Source organism: Moschus berezovskii, chromosome 26, assembly GCF_049115385.1.
Source record: "Moschus berezovskii isolate FMDL1 chromosome 26, NW_MosBer_1.0, whole genome shotgun sequence".
Lineage (NCBI taxonomy): Eukaryota > Metazoa > Chordata > Mammalia > Artiodactyla > Moschidae > Moschus > Moschus berezovskii.
The window spans coordinates 22,295,710-22,320,142 of record NC_142485.1 but is presented as its reverse complement, the minus strand read 5'-3'; the positions used below and the strand labels follow the sequence as shown (position 1 = coordinate 22,320,142).

Sequence of the window (24,433 nt, the reverse complement as noted above, 5' to 3'; positions counted from 1 at the left end):
ATTCCACTCCTATTTATGTCCCACTTTACTTGTGTTCTCATATTCAAAGTATCAGCAGAGTCCTTGAATTTAATTACAGATTAAGATTTAATTGTGAATTGAGTATTATGCTATACATAAGTTATAGCCAAAGGTTTTCAGCGGTGGCCATTTTTTATATTAATAAAATAAAGATACAGAAAAGCACATCACTTTCTATCAGAATAAAATAGCATGTAATTTTTCTAAGAAGAGGTATGAAATTATGTAAAATCTGTCTCTTTGCTTCATTGACTATGTCACAAAAAAGCAGATCAACCAATTAACAATATAGAAAAATATGAAGTTCCTACCCTTATATAGTACTTAAATTCACTAAGATCAGAACAAAAATTGTATTGAGGTAGCCCAAATAAGTAAGAAGAAAACTGCAGACACAGTTGTACATTGCAAAAGTTTCGACCATCTCAGACATAGTTTTGCAAGGAATTTCAAATTCTGCTCTGAAAACACCATGAATGACAATTGTTATGTAAAATACTGAAAGTGTTATAATAACATATGCAATGCAGTAACTTAATAACATATATGTTACAAGATGACAGAGGAAGGAGAAATCAATTTTTACTTTGCAGAAATTAAATATTCTGCTACAGCAGTAGGTCTGATTTCAACAGGTAAGAATGGAATAAATGCATTCTTGTTGACAGAAGACAGTGAGACTTGATTGAAAAACTCAGGGATGTTAGTCTGACTGCCTGGAAGAGTTTCAGAGTGAATGGAACATGTAGTTTATAGGGCAATATGGAATAAAAATATCAGTTTTAGAAGCTGGGAAGTGAGCAGTGTCACAGTAACTGCCTTAAGCAGAACAGACAGAGGACTTCTGCAAGTCCTCCAAGTTGCAGAAGCCTGGAAAGATGGAAGGTTCGAAAAGAATATACAGCACTCCGTTTTACCTCATAACTTGCTTTTCTCTCTCAAATACAGAAAACATTATTTTCCCTCTCCTTTCTTTTATCTATTTTTTATGTGGAAATCCATTGTTTATTCAATCATCCATCCTTTTGTGGAAGGATGTTCTATCTGCAAGTCTAACTCAAAATTCAGGATTTTATTTTAAAAATTCACTAGAATAAGGCTGTTTACAAGCATTTTCTTCTTTTTCTAGTTTTTCTTTGTTCCTTTTCTTATGTAATTTTATATTATTATTGAGGTAAAAGTTGTATATAACACTGTATACATTTCAGGTGTACACCATCATAATTTGACATCTGTATACACTACAAGGCTACCCACTCCAGTATTCTGGCCTGGAGAATTCCATGGACTATATAGTCCATGGGGTCACAAAGTGTCGGACACGACTGATCAACTTTCACTTCAGTTCATACACTACAAAATAATCACCACCAAAGGTCCAGTTATCATCTATTCCCATATAATTAGTTTGGTTGGGTTGCTTAGTCGTGTCCGATGCGTTGCAACCCCATGGACTGCAGCACGCCAGGCTTCCCTGTCCATCACCAACTCCTGGAGTTTGCTCAAACTCATGTCCATTGAGTTATTCATGCCATCCAGCCATCTCATTCTCTGTCGTCCACTTCTCCTCCTGCCTTCTGTCTTTCTGGTTGGCTGAAGAGTTCATTCAGATTTTTCTGTAAGATGTTATGGAAGAAACGAACAAATTTTTAACCAACCAGTAATTAACACTCTTTTTTCTCTTTTTAAATATCCTATTCATTTTAATTTATCTATTAATAAAAGCTACTTCCCATATGTGGGTGAGGCTACAATGGTGATCTCAGAAGTTTATGGAATTAAGTATTCTCATATAGCTAAATATTGTCTAGTGCATGCAGGCTAAGTTGTTTCAGTCATGTCTGACCCTGTGCAACCCTATGGACTATAGCACTCCAGGCTTCTCTACCTGTGGGATTCTCCAGGCAAGAATACTGGAGTAGGTTGCCATGCTCTCCTCCAGGGTATCTTCCCAACCCAGGGATCGAACCTGCATCTCTTACATCTCCTGTGCTGGCAGGCAGGCTCTTTACCACTAGCACCACCTGGGAAGCCCAAGAACTGGAGGGCACTGCTGGAGCTAAGCTGAAGCAGGCCACGCAGGAGGTTCAAGGCTAACTCCACTGATGAGGACACCACAGCTAGGCTTGCTTTCTGAGGCTGCTACCTGAATGCCCTACTTGTGTAAAAATAGCTATTCTCCACATTTATTCAGTCAGGCTACATAAATGGAAGCACAATCAGTTTCAAACTATAAAACTCAAGTGATGTGGCCTGGTGTCAGCAAGTCTCTGAAAGCCACTGGGATTGGCGGTAGCACCTATTTCTGTGCTTACTAAGGAAACGAGGCCCAACATTTATACCCCAAAAATGTGTTGTCATTTTCTTTTGCTTAGTTTTGTACACTTTTAACTTTTGCATCAGGGGAAAAGAAAATCTTCTTAAAAAAAATAGAAGTCCTTTCTTTCTGTTTGCTTTCTGGTCACTTAACCTGGAAAAAATTATGACGTAATAAAATTTCAGCATTTGATACCTACAAACAAACCCTTTAATTATGCTTCCTTAACTTTGAATACTGTTGGGAAAGGCAATCATTTTTACTTCCTAATTTATCCATTTATTAAAAAACTGTATCATATGGAAGCTACACGTGCAAGGTCAAACACTGTGAAGTTATAAAAAACAGTCAGACTTCAAGAAGATCATGGTTTATTAGGGAAAGTAATATATCAATATGACTATAAAATATCAAGCGATGAACCAAAAAGATATTAATAAAATGCCATGTAAGAACCAAATAAGTGTTTCCATCTTGGGGCACTAGTGAAAGGTCCGTGGAGGATGAAACTTGAACTGGGTTTTGGTGGAGGGTGAGAACTTTAGCCTAGAGGAGAGAGACAGGTACAAGGTACAGGAAAAGCAATATATCCTGCAACTTGCACTGGCATGATTCTATGCACTGTTCTATAATCTTGAACCAATGACAGGTCCTGCCCTAACAGATATTACTTGCAAATAAGAGAAGTAAACAATGAATGAATGAATGCACACTTAATATAATGTTAGAAAGGGATTGTTACTATAGAGCTAAGTAAAGCTGGTAAGGAGAGATTACTGGATTTGTGTCACTTTAATAGGGAGGTTAGGAAAGTCCTCTTTTAGCAGGTGACCTTTTAGTAAAGACCTGAACAAATATGCTAACATCTAAAATTTATCTGAAATATACACATCTATGGTATAGGATCCCTTACACTGCAAGGAGATCCAACCAGTCCATTCTAAAGGAGATCAATCCTGGGTGTTCATTGGAGGGACTGATGCTAAAGCTGAAACTGCAATACTTTGACCACCTCATGCGACGAGTTGACTCACTGGAAAAGACTCTGATGCTGGGAAAGATTGGGGGCGGGAGGAGAAGGGGACGACGGAGAATGAGATGGCTGGATGGCATCACCGACTCTGTGGACATGAGTTTGAGTGAACTCCAGGAGTTGGTGATGGACAGGGAGGCCTGGCGTGCTTTGATTCATGGGGTCGCGGAGAGTCGGACACGACTGAGCGACTGACCTGAACTGAACTGAACTGATGGTATAGGAATTATTTTTCTGGCTTATTCCAAATGTGCCATAGATTTCTATATTTCAAAAAAAATTTTTAACATATAAAAAACAAGGAAAACAGGGGAAATCTACCTCCTATCCCTGTTCTCTGTTTAGTCACTAAGTCGTGACCACCTCTTTTGAAACCCCATGACTATAGCCCACCAGGCTCCTCTGTCCAAGGGATTCTCCAGGCAAGAATGTTAAAGTGAGTTGCCATTTCCTCCTCCAGGGGATCTTCCAAACCCAGGGATCGAACTCACATCTCCTGTGTTAGCAGGCAGATTCTTTAACACTGAGCCACCAGGGAAGACCTTACCCCTGTTTTCTAACCACCCCATTAATATCTATCCTCACTCATAAATATTTGGAGACATTTTTTTTTCAGGCTAGGAACAGAAGTAATTAAAAAGCCCTGAGGCCAGAGTTGTTCTGGTATGTTTCAGAAAATGTGAGAGCTCCAGTAAGAAGAATTAAAGGAAATTATATTAGAGAGATAGGACAGATCTTATAGGACTTGTGGACAGTGAAAAGTAATCAAGATTCATTTTAAGTGTGGTGGAGGCCGTTAGAGAATTGTGAGCATAATATTACATGATTTAATTTGTGTTTCTTGGAAGTTCACTCCAGCCGTTTGTTTATAATAGGCTGGAGTGAACTTCCAAGAAACACAAATCAAATCATGTAATATCATGCTCACAATTGGGAGGCCAATTAGGGGGCTAGTGCAAGAGTCCTAGTAAGAAATGATTAGGACTCAGGATGAAGGCAAAAGTGTAGAAAATGGAGTATCCTTTTGTTTTCCTTTCAATTTAGAAATGCCTGTAGACAGTGGTGGGCTTCCGTCTGTGGGGTCACACAGAGTCGGACACGACTGAAGTGACTCAGCAGCAGCAGCAGCAGTAGACAGTAATTAGCTACATAACAATAGAATCAAGACATAGCTAGAAAGAGTCACGTTTCTTTGCTCAATCAAATTCATTATCTAATGTTCCTTTCTTTGGATGGTTCCCCATGCATGTCAAAACCATATGATTGCTGGCCTGGAAAGTGTTGAGTCCATGATTTGAAATAAGTGAAGTAATTTTGCAAGTTAGAAGATTTAGCAGCATAGGTGTTAAGTACAGGTAATATATTTTTTCATGGAGACTTCAAACCTGATTATATTTAATTATCTGTTGTTTATTGTGTACTTTATCTACTTGATGTCTACTGTGTGTCAGCATGATTTTATGAGTATTTTTTAAAAAATTAAACCAGAGAGTCAATTTTTTAAAATTAATTGCCCATCACTTCACTAATGGCATGTCCTTAACCATCCTTATTTCTCCGTATATTCTTTAGACTATGAAATTAAGAGACAGTAAAAATCATTCATTTTCTGGCTGTCTGAATAAGTGGGTTGGCCCCCTAAGCAGATTGTACCATCTTGCTTTTCCGATCCGGGAACACCACGTGTCAAAGGCTGGGGTAGCGGGTTGTACCGCAGGAATACAATTTGTTGGTTCCACAAAGCTTGGCAGCTAAACCAGCAGAACTGTTTGTCCTGTGGTCTTATTAGACCATGTTGTAGAGCTCTTAAGAATATAGATGCTAAAAGGAAGTAAAATGCGGTTTCTTTCCCCCTAGATATTTTTGAACGCGGATACGATCCGGCTGGGAAACCTACCGACCGGCTCCTCTTCCCCTTCTTCACCCAGCTCGTCCCACTCTCGGCAGACTGTGTATGAACTGTGTGTCTGCCCCAACGGCAAACTGTACCTGTCTCCAGCCGGGGTCGGGTCCACGTGTCAGTCCAGTAGCAACATCTGCTTGTGGAGCTGAAGTGACTGATCTCTCCTCACACCAGAATAGCCTTTTGTTCCCGTCCGTCTGCTTCACAGTTCTGCTCCGTTTCCCTCGTGATCAGTCCAGAGCTTCTCAAATGGTCCACAGAGCACCTCCTTCCGGGGTAAGCAGGGAGTCTGGCCACCTTTCCCCTCGATTTTCTGTGCTGTTCGACCCGGCGAGTGTGAGTGACAAAACGGTGGAAGAACCATCTTCAGCAGGAAAACTGGATCATAATCTTTGCTCAGAAGGGAGAATAACATAGGTGCCTTTGCTACATGAAGTGAAGCACACAGTTTTAGATTTTTGCAGGACCTGGATATGGACTGCACATATATACATTTACATAGATGAAATTCCCAGTATCCAATGGCAAGATGACATGGTTAACCCTGTAAGAAAAATAATTCTACAGTCTGAAAGCACAATTTTCCATTCATCTTTTTGGATGTAAACTTTTATCCCCGAATTTTAAAATTTTAAAGCATTATGTAATGCTTGCTTTACTAAAAATTCAATTCAATACATGGTTTTTAACAAGACAAAACAAGACAGAATCCCACCCTGAGTTTTATTTGTTTCTTTAAATTCAGTGTGTTGTTACTCTTTGTCTACTGAGTCTAGAATTTTGTACATTAGGTAATTTTGAAAGCTCTCAGCAATAGAATCTTTACAGAATTAACAAAATGCCATTATACCATCATTTGTCAGATCTGAATGGCCTTATGTAGTGTTTACTTGGCTATTGCATGTGACGTATTTGCTTTTAACAAAACATCTAATTTATTGCAATATAAGATAGGATTAAGAGGGACATACTGATGGTATAGAATCCATAGTTTTTTTATTGACATAATATCCACTAGGTTCTAATAGTACAATTTTTGTTTGCTTCATTCACTTTATACTTAACTCAGACTGCTAAAATTCAAACATCCTAAATAAATAAAAACTACTGTGATGCCTAATGCTGAGAATGAATTCACTTTCCATTGGAATATCATCTACAGAATTATATCTATGTATTTTTTATTGGAGATTAAGACTTAAGGATGGTAGAAATTAAATTAAAAATCCCTGCTTAAACGTAAAATATACAACTGTTAGCAAACATGTTGAAAATGTGTTTACTCCATCAGATTTTTATTTTAAGGAATTTAGTCACATTCCCTCGCAGCTGTTAATATTTAGTTATTTATATTAGAACTGTTAAGCTACCCTGACATCAGAGAGCATAGTTTCTTCCATCCTCCAGTGCTTATTTTTGTAAATTCGCTCCTAATAAATAACTCCAAAATACTGTAGATTCACTTTCCACAACACTCCTTAATTCAAATTCTTGCAATTTACAGAATCCAAGAATAGAAAATTGTATTAAGTAGTCCCTACTATGGGAAGGTGACTCGATTACTATAAGGTAAGTCTTTAATTTTCACATGTCAATCCATCTTTCTTCCCAATACATACTGTATTACAGGCGTGTGGAAGTCTCATTTTGGGGGTCCAGGACTATAGAAACTTTGGAGTTCAGGACTCTGTGGCACAGGGTGAAGTTGGAGATTGGAACTTGTAGAAATAATTTGATTAGTTGAAGTAAGATATTCAAATAATGCAAGCAACAAAGTAAACCCTTTGACCAGAATTATATTCTTTGGACAATGTAATATATCAAATATCTGAAAAAGTTCCATTTCACTAATTGTATTCTGTACTAGGCAAAATCAGAAAGCTAGTACAATTTTATTGCTTTCGAAATAGAACTTGTGTCGGGTGTTATTATATAAAACTTTAAGTCAATATTGGAGTAAAAATAAGAAGTGAAATTGCTTAAAAAGTCATATCCTAACATATGAGTTTAATTTATTTAAGGTAAAACATTAGAATTTACTGTGATAAACTTTCACATTGGTTTTTGCATAATACACAGATTATAACATGAGAAATTATGGGTGCTAATCACTGTTCTATGGACCTTTTAGGAAAACACTATTTATTAATTTGAGGCATATTCAAATGATAAACATCCCCAAATTAAAAGTCAGAAAGATTTTTAGTCAAATGGGAACAATTGTTTAGTGATTAACCGTGTTTTCTAACCTCAGCTATGTCTTCTAATCAATCAGCTGATTTAGGCAGTCTGGGAATATATCCAGGCTTTAGTTTACTCAACTTTAAAACTTTACAAAGTGTTGAATCAAATGATCTCTTGAGATTCCTTCCAGCTCTAACATGTTCTAGTTCCAAGAACAAATATTATAGAAGGCAACAGGAGCCGTCAAAATTTTAAACTATATGTGATGAGAGGAGAAAAGATAAAAAGTGTAAAAAACCAATTCCAGTGAAGAGCAGTCAAATTTTGAATTCACATGTAGTTTAAAAGGTATAAACACAATTCAAAAGAAATGTATAAGAGATTTAAACTATGTATAGATGATGTAAAAATATCTGCTCAATGTAGTAAAAAAAAAAATTAGTGATGCAGATGGATTTCCTATCCAACTAACTATAAGCGGTTGATTTAAATTAGTTGACTGGCTGTTTTAGATTCTTAGAATCTAAGTATAAACTCAGCCTCAGAGTTTGGGCTTTTTATTAAAGGCATAGAAATTTGCTCTGAAAAGTCCTTAATTTCCTCTTAAAAGAAGACTGGCTTGTTTCTTGATACAAAGTTTCCTTAATTGCAGACTACCCAAACAGATCCGTTATCTGTTTCTCCAGTACCATTTTTGTGTTACTAGGTATATAAATATAGTGCACTTTACTTAGATGCAAGTTTCGTCTTTCCCAAATTAAACTCAGAAAAGTGATTTCTGTCAAGTGTACTATGTGGGCCCCAAGCGTGGTACTGGTTTAACTGGAGAAGTCAGTAAGGGAAGAAAGGAGGAAGGCAGGTAAGCAGACAGGAAAGAAGGAAAGAGAAGAAAGAGAACTGACAGCGTTCCTAGCATTTAAATTCTTATCTGAGAACTGAGAGCCAGAGAAGTATCTGCCTTCGGGTTCTGAGGTCAAAATGAGAGAAGCAAAGAGGGCAAACTGTTTTTTTTTTCTTCCAGAATATTTCAGTAAGACACTTGCCCTTCTCCCACCCAAAAAAACACACTTCCAAATTTCTTCCAAAATTTCTATTCTGTACTTCTTAGTCCATTTTTCTTTCTCTTATTTTACTGTGAACCATAAACTGAATAATCTGGTACAGAACTACTTTTCAGCTACTTAACCAATTATTGAAACATTGTATGCTTTGTATTTTACATTAACCTGGAAATCATGGATTTCAGTACCTCAGATCTCTGAAAATGGAGACAGGAGTTACAACTGTGTTTCTCCCCCCACTTATTCATATGATCTTAAGAAACATATTTAATTATCACGATCACCACTTACTTCTCTTTGGAACAGCTACACCAAACTGAAAGTTATGTTTGGTTACATTCATCTCTAAATTTCAGTGATGCCCTTAAGAAAAGACTCAGCAATCTTGAGTCCAGTAGCCTCTTCTGAATTTATCTCCTTCTATACCTAAACATGTTGTTTATAACCCAGAAGCCAATCCCTATTCCTTTTTTAACACTCCCTTTCTTACTCTGATTATTGGAACATTAATGTCCCTTTCAGAAAACCATACTGTGTTGACTGGCTTCAGTAATATGGTTAACATTAAAGAGAAAGCAAATGCATTTAGGTCTTATTACAGATAATCATTTAGGAAACTATTAGAAGTATTTACCAAATATTTATTCTTTGTTAATCATTCTATGATTATTTATCTCCATCAAACTAAGAGACATTGGTCTTTTGAAGAAATGGTAATTTGATCACAAAGGTCAGTTGCTGGATTCCTTGTAACATGTTATGCCACTCAAATTTCCTATATATTCTGCCATCTGAATAACTTAGTTGGACGGTGCCTCATTTTATAAAACTGGCATTTGATACAATAAAACTCCTCATGAACTATATCCTTGCAAACTTGGTATCTCAGTATGAGGCAGCAATAGGTAGAGATATGCAGAGGGTTTAAGGCATTTAAGTGCTGCTTTTTATGGCAGGTAATATCAATATCATAATACTAAATTACTAAAGTAGTTGAAGATATATAATGGCCAAATTCTCCTTATAGCCATCAAAACTAAACTCACCTTTGAGTCTTTAATGAGTGCGGTCTTGTCACCTTTTTCTTCCAGTAGCTTTGGTCTAGTTAGAATTGCTCATGTGACCATATTTAAAAATACTTGGAAAAATTATTTTCCTCTGCATACTAGTATATATTATAGTAATGAATATTTCCAAATGTTATGATCACAAAGAAAAATAATGTTGCATTTTTATTCATTTAAAACAATCATGAACTAATGAATGACCTCACTGAACACTGTTATTCATATTGTTTTATACCATAGTTCATTAGTTGTTTAAATGTCAAAGACCAAAGACTGGATTTCTATTGTATTTAACTCTAAACACTGCTGCTTCTACTGGTTTATTCAAATGAATAGGAGGGCTTATAATTACAACATGAAGTGGTACACATCCTCCTTGCAGGATTCTGAGCTATAGATCATTGATTAATGCTTTTGTTTTAGAAGGAAAACTGTGTTAGTATAGTCCATGTTCTTTTTATACATGCATAGTAAACACCTTGATATTCATAAAATCAGTGTATAAAGACTGTATCATAAAATGGGCCCAGGATGGATTTACACAGCTGAGTTTAAACTTTCATTGCTTGCTAAAAATTCCTTGGAAAATATAATCAGTTTGAAATTCTTTTGGAACCAGAGGGGATTTTTTTTTAAGTGGGGATTGAAGTGGTTTCATTCTTTGAGAAAGTCAATGGAAAAAACATGAAATGAGGTATAATGAACTGTGATTCATTTGGCTTTTGCAGTCTTAATATCTCATTTGTTTGAATATATATAAATAAAAGCCAAACAGGGTTAAAGATGTGCAAGGACAGTTACTCACGATGGAAATATGTAATTTCAAGTTTGAGTGTCTCGTTATTTATACAATTCTTTAAACCAGGTCCACTACTCATTTATTTTGTTTTGTAATTTTCATGTAAATGTTTTCTTGTATATAGAGAAATATGAAAAATGGAACTATTTTCTTACACATACTATGCAATATGTTTGTAAAATTGCAATATTACCAAAATTACAAAAGCTGTGCTTTTGTACTCTATCCTTGCTTTATGTAAAATCAATCTTTTTCTATTTAAATGGACTATCTGTCCCATAAATTGTAGATAACATATCTATTCAAAACTCAGTCTATTGTATCTTTTGTTTAGTTTGGGGTGGATTGGGTTATATTTCTTTTGGAAGAAAATGCAGCAAAGTTTGGCAGTTGGAAACTCTTTTTTCTCAGAAAATGAGACCTTTGAAGCATGCAATGAGCTCACATAATTTAAGATCTCTCCTGTAATTCTTGTATTTTGTCCTAATTTTGGTGCTACTGTGTAACCATGATTAAATATGATAGTCAAACAAAGAGGATCAGAACTCATATGCTATCATTTCATTTATTTTATTAAGAAAAAAGTTAAAGAGGAAGAATATGAGTATTGCATAGAGACCTTTTTTGATTATGTGTTTTAAATATCAACTCTATTAAGATATATGTTTTTAAAATTTTACTTTTATCTATATTTATATTTGCTAAAGATGCTTCTCTTATGAAAAGCTGAATGTATTTTTCCTCTTAAACACATGACCAATGAAAATAAAGAATTAAAGGTCATGGGCACTACATTTTATGAAATGGTTAGCTAATAGTTTAGCCATTCTGAAACAGCTGTGATTTGATTTTGAGGATAAGAATAGACAAATTGCTATTTGCTCAAACACACACCCCCACACAGACAAAAATCATCACCCACAAATACACATACATGTGCAGCATTGAATGTATACAGCATACTAATTGTCATTTATTTACTTGATGCTGAACTTCTTCACTTCCTTGTTACCCTCAGAATATCAAAAACAAGCATGTTCAAGACAATAACATGGACGTTATTACGTTTTAGAGATGCAGTTCCCAGTGCGGTACCTTACAGGCTTTGAGAGTGACGTTATTCCTCTTGAGTTCCAAAAAAGGAACAGGAACCCTTGAAAATTTGTATTTTCATTCACTATTACTTTTTTTCCTTTGCCGTTCCAATATCTACAGTAGTCTGAATATTACAAATAAACAAAACAAAACCAGAATTATTTACACTCCTTAAAAAAGCTTTCAAATGTTAAATCTAAATAGAAACTAAATGAGTTCTGTTACTTTGGGGAATCTTATATATATATATCATGATTTTATTTAATCTATAACAAAGTTTCAGTTGGTTCTAGTAAGCAATCAGACACAAACTTCTTTCCAGCAGATTCTCACACCATTTATCAACCATAATAGTGCCAAGTGGAGATTGGCAATGGACATTAAGCCAGATAATTCCAAAGCAATATTATACTAGTTTTTTACAGAACATAGGTATATTGCTAAAAGAACATGCTAAAGTACTGAAGATCGAACTTACATAAACTGAAAGTGTTGCTGTTGCTTCTTGTTAGTTACCAAGCAGAAGCTTACTTCTGAATCACACAACAAACTTCAGAGAGGAGTTATCAGCATGCTCCATGTTACTGAGAATGTTTCTAGAACTAAATTCAAGCTCCCTAGGGAGGAGTGGCATTATTGTCTGTCATGTCAAAGGTTCCGGCGTGACTCATTAACGGCAGTACCTCTGCTCTGTTTTAGCAGTGAGATGGTCTCATGGTCTTTCAACTCAGTTTAGGGCCTCACTTTCCCAAAATGTAAAATAAGGGTGTTAAATTCAAAATAATTTTTAAATTCATCAATGTTACTTTAATATCCTTTAAAGTATTAATGTTTAAGTCTGTGCTATATAGACTTTTACTTTTACACTAATGTGGAAGTTTAACAAATAGAGCATTGTATTGAAATGAAATAAACAAGGAACAGAGGTGAGGAGTTGTCAAGCCCTTGATAAATTGCAGTCCATTACATAATTCAGGGCATACAATAGAATTACCTGGGTTATAAGAGTTATCTGAGCTCTACATAACTATTTTACTTGATAATCAACTGTTCAAAGAGAGAAGTACATGAACTAACATTGGTTAAGCATATATTCTTTTTTTCTACACTTAAGACAACTTATGTTACTTGTTTAATTATAATCTCAAATATTTTTGGATTAAATTTAATTAATCCCAGTTTTATAAACATAAAAGCTCTGTTTAGGAGTGGTCAAGTAAATCACCTGTTATACCTTTTTGTGTTTTAGATTTAATGCATGCATTTGCTCATTTATTTGCTAAATGGTAGCTACTATCGCCATGTTCTCAACACTGATAAACAAACAGTGGTTAACCAAACCAGTGGAGAAGGCCATGACTCTTGTGGAGTTTGGGGGCTGGTAAGGAAGTGGTAACCCACTCCAGTATTCTTGCCTGGAGAATCCCATGGATGGAGAAGCCTGGTAGGCTACAGTCCACAGGGTCGCAAAGAGTCGGACACGAGTGAGCGACAGAATAGAATAGAAGAGAAGAGAATGCAGACCACAAATAATGTAAAAATTAATAAACTAGATAATGTGATAATGTGAGAAGTTCTATGCTTAAACCCCTCAAAGTTGCTTATCTTGAGTGACTTATTTGCTTTTCCTTTTAATGTGACTGTTGGAATAACTTAGTAAAACTGATCTGAATATTATCACAACATATACCCCAAACAAGGCAGTTTTGTCTCTCTCTGGGACAATGCTGTGAGTCAGGTATTTCTATATCATTCTTGAATATTTTAGGGGTAATTCTAACATAGAATTGCAAAATTTTCTTTATAGTTTGACAAGATTCTTTCTATCCCTGCAATTCTATAATGACTAAACAGTAAATTATCAATCTTAGTTTATTGAATTTTGCTCTGAAGGCATTTTTAAAATATTTATCATGGAACATAATAAATCAGAGATCAAATTGCCAAAATCCGCTGGATCATGGAGAAAGCAAGAGAGTTCCAGAAAAACATCTATTTCTGCTTCATTGACTATGCCAAAGCCTTTGACTGTGTGGATCACAATAAACCATGGAACATTCTGAAAGTGATAGGAATACCAGACCACCTGACCTGCCTCTTGAGAAACCTGTATGCAGGTCAGGAAGCAACAGTCAGAACTGGACATGGAACAACAGACTGGTTCCAAATAGGAAAAGGAGTACGTCAAGGTTGTATATTGTCAACCTGCTTATTTAACTTATATGCAGAGTACATCATGAGGAACGCAGGGCTGGAAGAAGCACAAGCTGGAATCAAGATTGCCGGGAGAAATATCAATAACCTCAGATATGCAGATGACACCACCCTTATGGCAGAAAGTGAAGAGGAACTCAAAAGCCTCTTGATGAAAGTGAAAGAGGAGAGTGAAAAGGTTGGCTTGAAGCTCACCATTCAGAAAACAAAGATCATGGCATCTGGTCCCATCACTTCATGGGAAATAGATGGAAAAACAGTGGAAACAGTGTCAGACTTTATTTTTTTGGGCTCCAAAATCACTGCAGATGCTGATTGCAGCCAGGAAATTAAAAGACGCTTACTCCTTGGAAGGAAAGTTATGACCAACCTAAATAGCATATTAAAAAGCAGAGACATTTCTTTGCCAACAAAGGTCCGTCTAGTCAAGGCTATGGTTTTTCCCGTGATCATGTATGGATGTGAGTTGGACTGTGAAGAAAGCTGAATGACGAAGAATTGATGCTTTTGAACTGTGGTGCTGGAGAAGACTCTTGAGAGTCCCTTGGACTGCAAGGAGATCCAACCAGTCCATTCTAAAGGAGATCAGTCCTGGGCGTTCATTGGAAGGACTGATGCTAAAGCTGAAACTCCAATATTTTGGCCACCTCATGCGTCAAATTGACTCACTGGAAAAGAGTCTGATGCTGGGAAGGATTGGGGGTGGGAGGAGAAGGAGACGACAGAGAATGAGATGGCTGGATGGCATCACCGACTCAATGGACATGAGTTTGAATGAACTCCGGGAGTTGGTGATGGACAGGGAGGCCTGGCGTGCTGTGATTCATGGGGTCGCAAAGAGTCGGACACGACTGAGTGACTGAACTGAACTGATAATAAATTATAAACTCACACCATGGCCAAACGTCCCTAAGGGAAAGTGGAATCTTATAAATGGGGTAGGGTTTGGGATACATTATTATTTTAAAGTTGGGCATCCTAAAGTTTTGTATTGTTAAGGTGACCCAGAATATAGTCTGCTGAATCTTTCTGGCCAATCTTATTGATTGATCTAAAAATGGTATGAATTTTGAAAGTTCCAATATTTAACTTGCAATATATTTAACAAATTGTATAAAGCTATTTAGACCAGATAGTTTTCCAGTTCAGAAACTTTAGATTTTTTAATTTTTTTTAAAGAGTACACAGACCGGTTGAGTTCCTTGCATACAGTTTGTTATGATTTTGGATGGTTATCTTAGCATGGTTACTAGGGAAAAATGCATGGTGATAAATACTTATTAATTAGAACAATTAAAACAGAAAAACAATTGAATCAGAGGACCAGGATCTAATATTACCAATTTAGTAGTTAACCACCATTTTCATTGCAATAACTCTGGTCTTCAAGGATGAATTATTTTCAGTTTGACATGAAAAATGTATTTCCAAGCTCTGACTGATTCATCAGTTTCCCACATTGCTTTAAAGAAAATTGACCTACCATATTTTCACTACCCACTGAATGTGTACAACCAAATAAGTGCAAATATCCTCTAGATATCTGCGAAATATACTTATTTCTTCTAAGAAGTGGTAAGTGTCATTTGATTATTTATTTTAAGTTAGTTATTTTGTTATGAGTACCCCAGAATAATCTTCTGTCCATATTCAGATCATGATTATGAAGGTCGAAAGATCATTTACCTTATTAAAGATATAGAAGTGGGAATAAAACTAATTGAAATCATTCTGCCTCAACTTTCTCTATTTGTTTTGTTCTGTGTTATTTATACTCACTTTTATTCTTCAGTTTACAAATGCTTGTATAGTTCTCTACATACTTGCAAGAGTTGAAGTAAGATTGATGTAGTTGGATCAATGTGATAATGTGATAAATGCAAAAAAGAAAACTGTTAAAAATTTTCCTAGCATAACTCTTAATGACTAAATGCAAGACAAATTAGAGGAATATTTTAACATGGTGGCTACTTTGTCTAAATGTATGGTTTTTTAATGTAGTTTAGACAGTTTCAAATTTAAAATATGCTAAAAATGTCACAGAAAACCCCACATCGTATCTGCAACATTGTGCTAAATTGTTCTGCTTTGGTTCAGTTCAGTTCAGTTCAGTTCAGTCGCTCAGTCATGTCCGACTCTCTGCGACCCCATGAATCACAGCACGCCAGGCCTCCCTGTCCATCACCAACTCCCGGAGTTCACTCAAATTCATGTCCACAGAGTCGGTGATGCCATCCAGCCATCTCATTCTCTGTCGTCCCCTTCTCCTCTCGCCCCCAACCTTTCCCAGCATCAGAGTCTTTTCCAGTGAGTCAACTCGTCTCATGAGGTGGCCAAAGTATTGCAGTTTCAGCTTTAGCATCAGTCCTTCCAATGAACACCCAGGATTGATCTCTGCTTTGGTAGGGAAATATAGTTTAATCCACTTTGTGTAACAGCAAGACTTGATCTGAATTGTCAAGAAATGATTTTAGCTTTTGACAAACCTACCATGTCTCTGCATCTGTGGGAATGGTTAGCTGAAGGGAATTCAAATGCCAATTTGCTGAATAACAGTGATCAGTCATTGTCCATAAAACACAGTATTCAAGAATGAGAATGAATTATAGGAACCATGTTATATTTTGAAAATTGAAGGCAAATGAGTAACCAAAAAATAGTCAAAGATTAAAGACAATTAACTCTCACTAAAATTCACAGTTTGCTTTGAGCTCAAAGCAATTCTTTATAAATATGATCATCTATATGGTGGCTTCAACAAATTCAATAATATATATTGAGAAAATAAAAGACAAAGTATATCCTTCAAGTATTGCAATTTCTACAGGCTTATCTTCTCAATCCAAGGTGCCTGGATTACCCTGGTTTTTTATGACCTCAGCAAAGCTGAATCATTTCAAAAAATCAGTAAATAGAAGGAAAAGTACATGACTGAAAGCATTAATTGTTCATTGTTTGAATAAGTTACATTTTTCTGATCCATATCATGTTCTGAAGATATATTTAAGTAATAATCGTCTGTTACCTAAAAACTTGCATTTAATCCTCTGTACTTCTCCCCAGTTCTATTTATCTAATAGATTAAAATCCCTGGAGAAGTAAATGGCAACCCACTCCGGTATTCTTGCCTGGAAAATCCCATGGACAGAGGAGCCTGGTGATCTCTAGTCCATAGGGTTGCAAAGAGTTGGACATGACTGACGAACTGAGCACAACAGATTCAAATATAATCGGGACACTTTTCTTTTCCCAGAGAATCCAGCAAAATGGTCTTAACTTCAAACACCCAAATTTCCTACTGGAAAGAAGAACCAAGGACTGCAACAAAATAAAGCTGCTTTCCAAAAGAAAAGATTGAATTTCCCTACCATAAAATAGTTGTTGGAATAACATTTAAATAGAATTCCCTTAATTGCTTATATAAAGCATATCCCATAGGTTTTAAGACTTTGTATTTTTGTTATCTTTCTGTTATGATGTTGTTTTTAAATGCCATGTACTCAGTAAGTGATATAAACACATTGTATATTTCAGTTAATTAAAAAAAAGAAAAAAAAAGAAAATTCAATTCATTATATCTCATATTCATCCTATACTAATAGAAACATGGTCTGCTTTTATCTGAAAAATGGGCTACTTGAACTCAATTATATACTTTTCAACAGAAATGACTTTTTGATTATTCAAAAAGTATAGGAAAACTAGAACATAATTATGGTTACCCAATATTTTTATTATCTAACACATACACCCTTATTTCCTTTGGGAAATGTAGAAGCAGAGTGCAAACTCTTCACAAAGACTTTCATTGGTAGTCTATGCTTATTCACCATTAGAAATTCTGTTTGCAGAAAAACATTGCCTATCTTACAGCGTGCTGCAAGCATACTGCTTTTTCTCTCTTGGTTATTTTCTTCTTAAACCTCTTGTTTCAAAACCTTACATACTTTTAAAGCATGATAAATTTAAAATTTTTTCCATATGTAGGGTACAATTTATGCTTTTTCAGAGACTGACAATTATATATCTATAATAAATACATATACATTTTATATCTATAGTAAAAACAATACATAAAAACAATAACTACCATGCATTTTTATAAAAAGAAAAAAAATTTTAGCCTCATAACTCTTACTTTCTGTGACAATATAATTTATAGCTGTAGAGCTAATATCTCTATAGAATATTAAGGAGTATCAGCACTTCCTCCAAAAGTAATGTATTATAGAGTTTAATTTTAAAATGTCACTGTAGCCAAATTATTATAATAAAATATTTAAATTTCAATAAAACTAATAAATAATATACTACATCCTTTTAGAAATATGTTTTTATTGGGATTATCAGAAGAATATATACATTAATATACCATAAAATTTTAAATGTATATTGCATTGGATTTTTAGAAGTAAATATAAATAAAAACATTTAGTATACTTTGGCCACCTCATGTGACGAGTTGACTCACTGGAATAGACTCTGATGCTGGGAGGGATTGGGGGTGGGAGGAGACGGGGTCGACAGAAAATGAGATGGCTAGATGGCATCACCGACTCGATGGACATGAGTTTGGGTGAACTCCGGGAGTTGGTGATGGACAGGGAGGCCTGGCGTGCTGTGATTCATGAGGTCGCAAAGAGTCGGACACGACTGAGGAACTGAACTGAACTGAATAGTTAGAGGTGATATCTTTGTCTCTCATATTACGTTAGAGGTGTATCTTTGTCTCTCATATTACGTTAAGGCTTTTGCCATTGTAAAATAAACATCATTTATTTTAAGAAGAGAAAGCTCCCTGGGAAAATAGCAGTAAGCAAATAATATTATAAAGTATTAAAACATCTACTTAGGTGAACAGCAGATTGAAATAGTCACTCAAAATAGAGGCTGAGCCTTTATTTCGTTTTTTATAATATGCCTTTTTTCATAAGTGAGAATGTTCTGCAAATAAGTACTTTCTTCAACAATTTTTTTTTTTTTTTTGTAAAAGCACAGCCTATGAAAGAAGGCAATATTTACCTTTCAGTGGAGCTGGACTTCCCTGATAGCTCAGTTGGTAAAGAATCCACCTGCAACGCAGGATAAGCCTCTTTATGTGGACCTACATATATTACATTGAATCAGTGTTTCCGGACATGTTTCATTGAATTCTAGTTCCACAAAACATAAACAAGAATGTGAAAAAAAAGTCATATGGACGAAAAACAAAGGAAACCCAATTCACAGTGCCAACAACAAAAATCACTGGAAAGAGTGGACAATTCAAACATATCTCTTGTTAAATCCTACAATATGTATATTTAAATATTAATATTTCATAACCTCAACATGGAGATACATTTTGCAGTGCCTCTCAGTTATTTAACAATGGAAATCTGTTTTTACAGAAAACATCATACTAAAACATATCTTGGGAAAAGCTGCTCTGGGTTTTCAGCAGTGAACCTTGCTGTTAATTGAGATTTCACTTACGTAAGTCACCACATTATTGTGCAAAGAAATGTTCTCCAGCCACATGTCTGTAGCACATGCAGGTAATTTAATACTTTTTAAATTAAAAAATCCTAATTTACTGTAAGAATGTTCCATGTGTTGTATTTATTCTGCCAGTTTGAATTCTGATCCTCTCCTCTCTCTCCCTTTTTTGATAGTCACGAAATCTTTAATGCCTGCCTATTGATGGCAAGCATATAAAATTACATATTTCACAAAACTTGTCTTAGACCTGAATCATCATTTCCTCTTTTACCAGAATTTAGACTGCATCTTGGCTAAAGCCAAGATTTTGTGAATTTGGAGAAATGTGACATTTTTATCTTTAGTAATGACATATAGAGCTTTCAATGCTATATTTCCCCAGTTATTTTGTAATACTCTCTTTATACTGTATATTTAAAAATTATTTGTTCCCGGAGCACCTTTTATTATATTTTAAATTTAGATCTTAAATTGCTTTTGTTAAAGATTTATGAGAATAAAAATATATAGTGTTCGATAAAAATATTCTCTTGTGAAAAGGTTCAGTTCACTCACTTAGTCATGTCTGACTCTTTGCGACCCCATGGAGGGCAGAACACCAGGCTCTCCTGTCCATCACTAACTCCTGGAGCTTGGTCAAACTCATGTCCATCAAGTCAGTGATGCCATCCAACCATCTCATCCTCTGTTGTCCCCTTCTTCTCCTGCCTTCAATCTTTCCAAGCATCAGGGTCTTTTCCAGTGAGTCAGTTCTTCACATCAGGTGGCCAAAGTATTAGAGCTTGAGCTTCAGCATCAGTCCTTCCAATGAATATTCAGGACTGATTTCCTTTAAGATTGACTGGTCTGATATCCTTGCAGTCCAAGTAGTCCAGTAGTCAGATAATCTCCCATTCACTGATTCAAATATCTGTCTTCTATTTACATTATTTATAAACATTAATAATATAATCTTATTGCCTCTAGACTATACTTATTAATTTGGGCTTCCCAGGTGCTCAGTGGAAAAAAATAAAATAAAATCCGCCTGCCAATGCAGGAGACACAGGTTCAATCCCCAGGTCAGGAAGATCCCCAGGAGGAGGAAATGCAACCCACTCCAGCATTCCTGTCTGGGATGTCCCATGGACAGAGGAGCTTGGTGGGCTATAGTTCATGGGATTGCAAAGAGTCAGACATGACTGAGTGACTGAGATCAAGTGAATAAATTGGAATACCTGATGTCCTTGCAAAAGGATACCAATAACAGTTTTATTTTTTAAAAAGCTCCCCAATAGTTTAAAAAACAATTCATTTACATTATTATGATGACATATGAGAAGTACTATTTCTAGCAAAAGATGCAGAAAGAAAAAGCACTTTCCAGACTACGAAAAGCCCAGCACGCTCATAAAATACACGGATATTAAATAATTTTCTCATTCCTTCCTTTTGGAATCATGCTGCTGCTGCTGCAAAGTCACTTCAGTCGTGTCCGACTCTGTGTGACCCCATAGATGGAAGCCCACCAGGCCCCCCCGTCCCTGGGATTCTCCAGGCAAGAACACTGGAGTGGGTTGCCATTTCCTTCTCCAATGTTTGAAAGTGAAAAGTGAAAGTGAAGTCGCTCAGTCGTGTCCGACCCTTAGCGACCCCACGGACTGCAGCCCACCAGGCTCCTCCATCCATGGGATTTTCTAGGCAAGAGTACTGGAGTGGCTTTGTTTAAATATGTACTACTTCAAATTACATTTAAAAAAGAAGAAATGTCAATCCAATAATATAGAAAAGAGCTAAGAAACAGTCAATGTGTGTGAAGGTATTAACATATATATTGGCAGGAAAATAGAGCAATACATAAGAGAAAGAGTTAAAAATAGTACCAAGTACAAATAGTACCAAGACAGAAATATATTATGGATTGATTTAAAGCTAGAGATACCAATGTCCTTCAACACAGGGTCGGATTATTTTCCTATTACTACAGGAAATATTTTAATAGGACAAAACCAAAGACTGTATCTGATATCATTTTTGCTAGAGTCAAAGGTACACAAAAGTAGCCTATATTTTAAAAAAAACTATCCATAAATTATAGAATCTTTCATTGTAACTTAGTTCAATTTATAGATATTGTTCAGGGAAAAGAATGCAGGCGGTTATTGTAAGGATAACTACATGAACAGGAAGCAGAACAACCAGTGATGGGAAAATGGGTACAATGGACAGAGTTCTCAAGAAGCTGAAGAACCAAGTGCCTCATGAGAACAGAAGTATATACTATTTGTGCACAGGGTCTGAAGGATAAGAAAACCTATTTAGTTATCTATAGGAAAAAGTCAACACTCTGCATTAAACAGGTGGCATAATTACCAACACTCTTAGGAGAGAGAAGTAACCTGAAAATTTGTCATGCCTGCCCTACTCTTATGAACAGAGCAGTGACAGTAATAACAAAGTAATGGTAATGTACTCAATTACTTATTGAGTGATTAATATGAATCAGCCATTCCATAACCGTTTTTCAGAATACAAACAACACTTCAAAATGGATACTATTGCTCCCATTTCACAAATAAGGAAAAATGAAACTTGGATCAAGAAGCAGAACTGTAAACACAAGCTGGTTTTATTAGTTAATCATATTTCAAAGAGAGAAAGAAAGTGAAAGTTGTTCAGTCATGTCCAACTCTTTGTGACCCCATGGACCATAGAATCCATTAAATTCTCTAGGCCAGAATACTGGAGTGGATAGCCTTTCCCTTCTCCAGGGGATCTTCCCAACCCAGGGATGACACCCAGGTCTCCTGCATTGCAAGCGGATTCTTTACCAGCTGAAAGGGAAGCCCAAGAATACTGGAGTAGGTAGCCTATCCCTGGGGTCTCCTGCAATGCAGGCAGATTCTTTACCAACTGAGCTATGAGGGAATCCCATCATATTTCAAGATTGTATGGAAAACCATTTTGGAAACACAAACAACAGGTTTGTGAGAAGGATGTTAGACGTCTAGAAATGAGCATTAATAACTTTTATATTTTCTAATTAAAGATTATTACTTAATTTTTTCTAATTATATGAGAATATATATATGGTAATGGTCATTCATTACATTTTCTGGCTACTAAGAACCTTTTAAATACTATCTGGGGGACTTGTGTACCTTATAAATCCTGCTTATGGACAGTGGAGATGTAAAAGCTAGAGTGTGAGCATGTGACATAGATATCATGGGTCAAGCACACCCATGCAAATTGATCTGCAAGTTTGCTTCCATGTAGCACCCATTTTCAGGCCAATGCATTACCAAAGGCACCCATTCTCTTAGAGAAGTCATGACATCTTGTGCCCAGTGTCAGTAAGGCAGTTTTCTTGTGCCTTTTCTGGAAACAGTGGTGGTCAAGTCTTCACTCTGAAGCTGAGTGAATAAACTGAGTACTGAGTATCCTTTAGTAACTCCATTATGATCTGAAGTAGACTCTTATTTATTTGTCTAAATCACTGTTTGTATTGTTATGTATGTGGTAGATAGTTAGGTTTTCTTGACCTTGGAGTAGCGGCTGTCTGTAAGAGGCATCCTCTGTGTCTTGTGCCTCCTGGCAGTGTACTGCCCTCTTGTCACCCAAGCTTTATGCTCTAGGGGTTCCCCCAAGAGGGCTGCGTGGGTCCTTCTGTTGTGGCAGGCTAACTGTGTGGGTGGCCTCGTAGGCTTGGTTGGCCGCTACTCTGGCTGGCTGCCAGGCCCCGCCTGTGAGGATGCTGCTGCCTGCCGTTGAGTGAGGCCTGGTCACTAGGTGGCTGGTGGTGGAATCCTAGGGGCCCCTCGGGATTAGTGCTGGCTCAGTGGTGGGTGGAGTCAGGGTCCTGAAGACTGGGGCAGTTGCCTACCCACTGGCAGATGAAGCCAGATCCTGGGGTTAGAGCTGGACTACTGGCAGGCAGAGCTGGTTCCTGGAGTCTGGCTGCAGGGCCAGGGCTCCCAGAGCTTGCTTCAGACTGTGTGTCAGAAAGGTAGTGCTGGCCTGCTAGTGGGCTGGGCTAGGGTCAGCTGGTCCCAGGCTGCAGCCTGGCCTTCACCAAGGATCCTGACTTCCTTGTTTTCTGGTGTCTGTCTTCTTGTGGGTTAGGCTTCCTGGTGGGAGGGCCGGCAGGGTCCTGCTCACTGGTGGGTGGAGCTAGGTTCCAGCCCGCCAATGGGTTGAGTTGCAGTTCAGGAGCCTGTCTGGGCACAGCTGTGGGCCCCTTAGTCTTTTGTTAGACTGATTGCTGCGGAGAAGGCAATGACAAGCCACTCCAGTACTCATGCCTAGAAAATCCCATGGATGGAGGAGCCTGGTGGGCTGCAGTCCATGGAGTCGCGAAGAGTCGGACACGACTGAGCAACTTCACTTTCACACATTGGAGAAGGAAATGGCAACCCACTCCAGTGTTCTTGCCTAGAGAATCCCAGGGACGGGGGAGCCTGGTGGGCTTCCGTCTATGGGGTCACACGGAGTTGGACACGACTGAAGTGACTTAGAAGCAGCAGCAGCAGCCTGATTGCTGATGGGGTTGTCTGGCTTGAGGAGTCCCAGACGCAGCTGGACGGAGGCTCTTGACGCATGCGCCAGTGCCAGCGTCGTCGGCTTTCTAGCGAGAAGGCACTCCCGGGTATGGCCATGCCGGAGTCTGTGTTTCTGAGGGAACTGCAGGCGACCGCCAAACCCGACCACCGCTCCAGTAGACTCTCCGAGACCAGTAGGTAGGTCTGGCCCAATCGCTTTTCAAATTAATGCCTTTGTGTAAGATTTTGTGTGTGTCCTTGAAGAGTGAAGCCTCTGTTTTTACTCAGTCCTAGGGGGCTCCTGAAGTAAAGGCCTGCTAGGCCTCAAAGCCAAATGTTCTGGTTCCTTGTCTTCCTAGTGCCTGACCCCTGGGCTGGGGAGCCTGACGTAGGGGTTCAGAATTCTCACTCCTGTGGGAGAACTTCTGGGGGGTGTAATTACCCCCCAGTTTGTGGGTCGCCCACGCCTTGTTGTCGGATTTCACTGTACTGCGTGTCTGCCTTCCCTCCCTGCTCTCTTTGTGGTTCCTGCCTTTAGTGGTTGGAGATCTTTCTGGTAGGTTCCAGAGTTTTTTGTTTTGTTTTATGGTTTTCTGTGGATGGTTGTGATTTTGGTGTGCTCCTGAGAGGAGGCAAACTCAGGGTCCCTCTACTACATCATCTTGTCCACTCCAAAAAACTTGGGTTTATTTATTTGTTTTCCATCTGCCTGCTTGTTTTTTTAATTCATAGCCTTTA

At 37.2% G+C, this 24,433-nt stretch overlaps 1 protein-coding gene across 3 annotated transcripts in view; it reads left to right on the top strand.

The window, feature by feature from the left end:
• SGCZ (sarcoglycan zeta) overlaps window positions 1-5,423 on the top strand; it is a 407,822-nt gene extending 402,399 nt beyond the window's left edge. For all 3 annotated transcript variants that reach the window (XM_088832535.1, XM_088832536.1, XM_055416515.1), the window contains one exon: window positions 5,229-5,423. In XM_088832535.1, the coding sequence (XP_088688661.1) occupies window positions 5,229-5,423 (195 nt within the window). The remainder of the gene's footprint in view (window positions 1-5,228) is intronic.
• The last annotated feature ends 19,010 nt before the right edge of the window (window positions 5,424-24,433 follow it).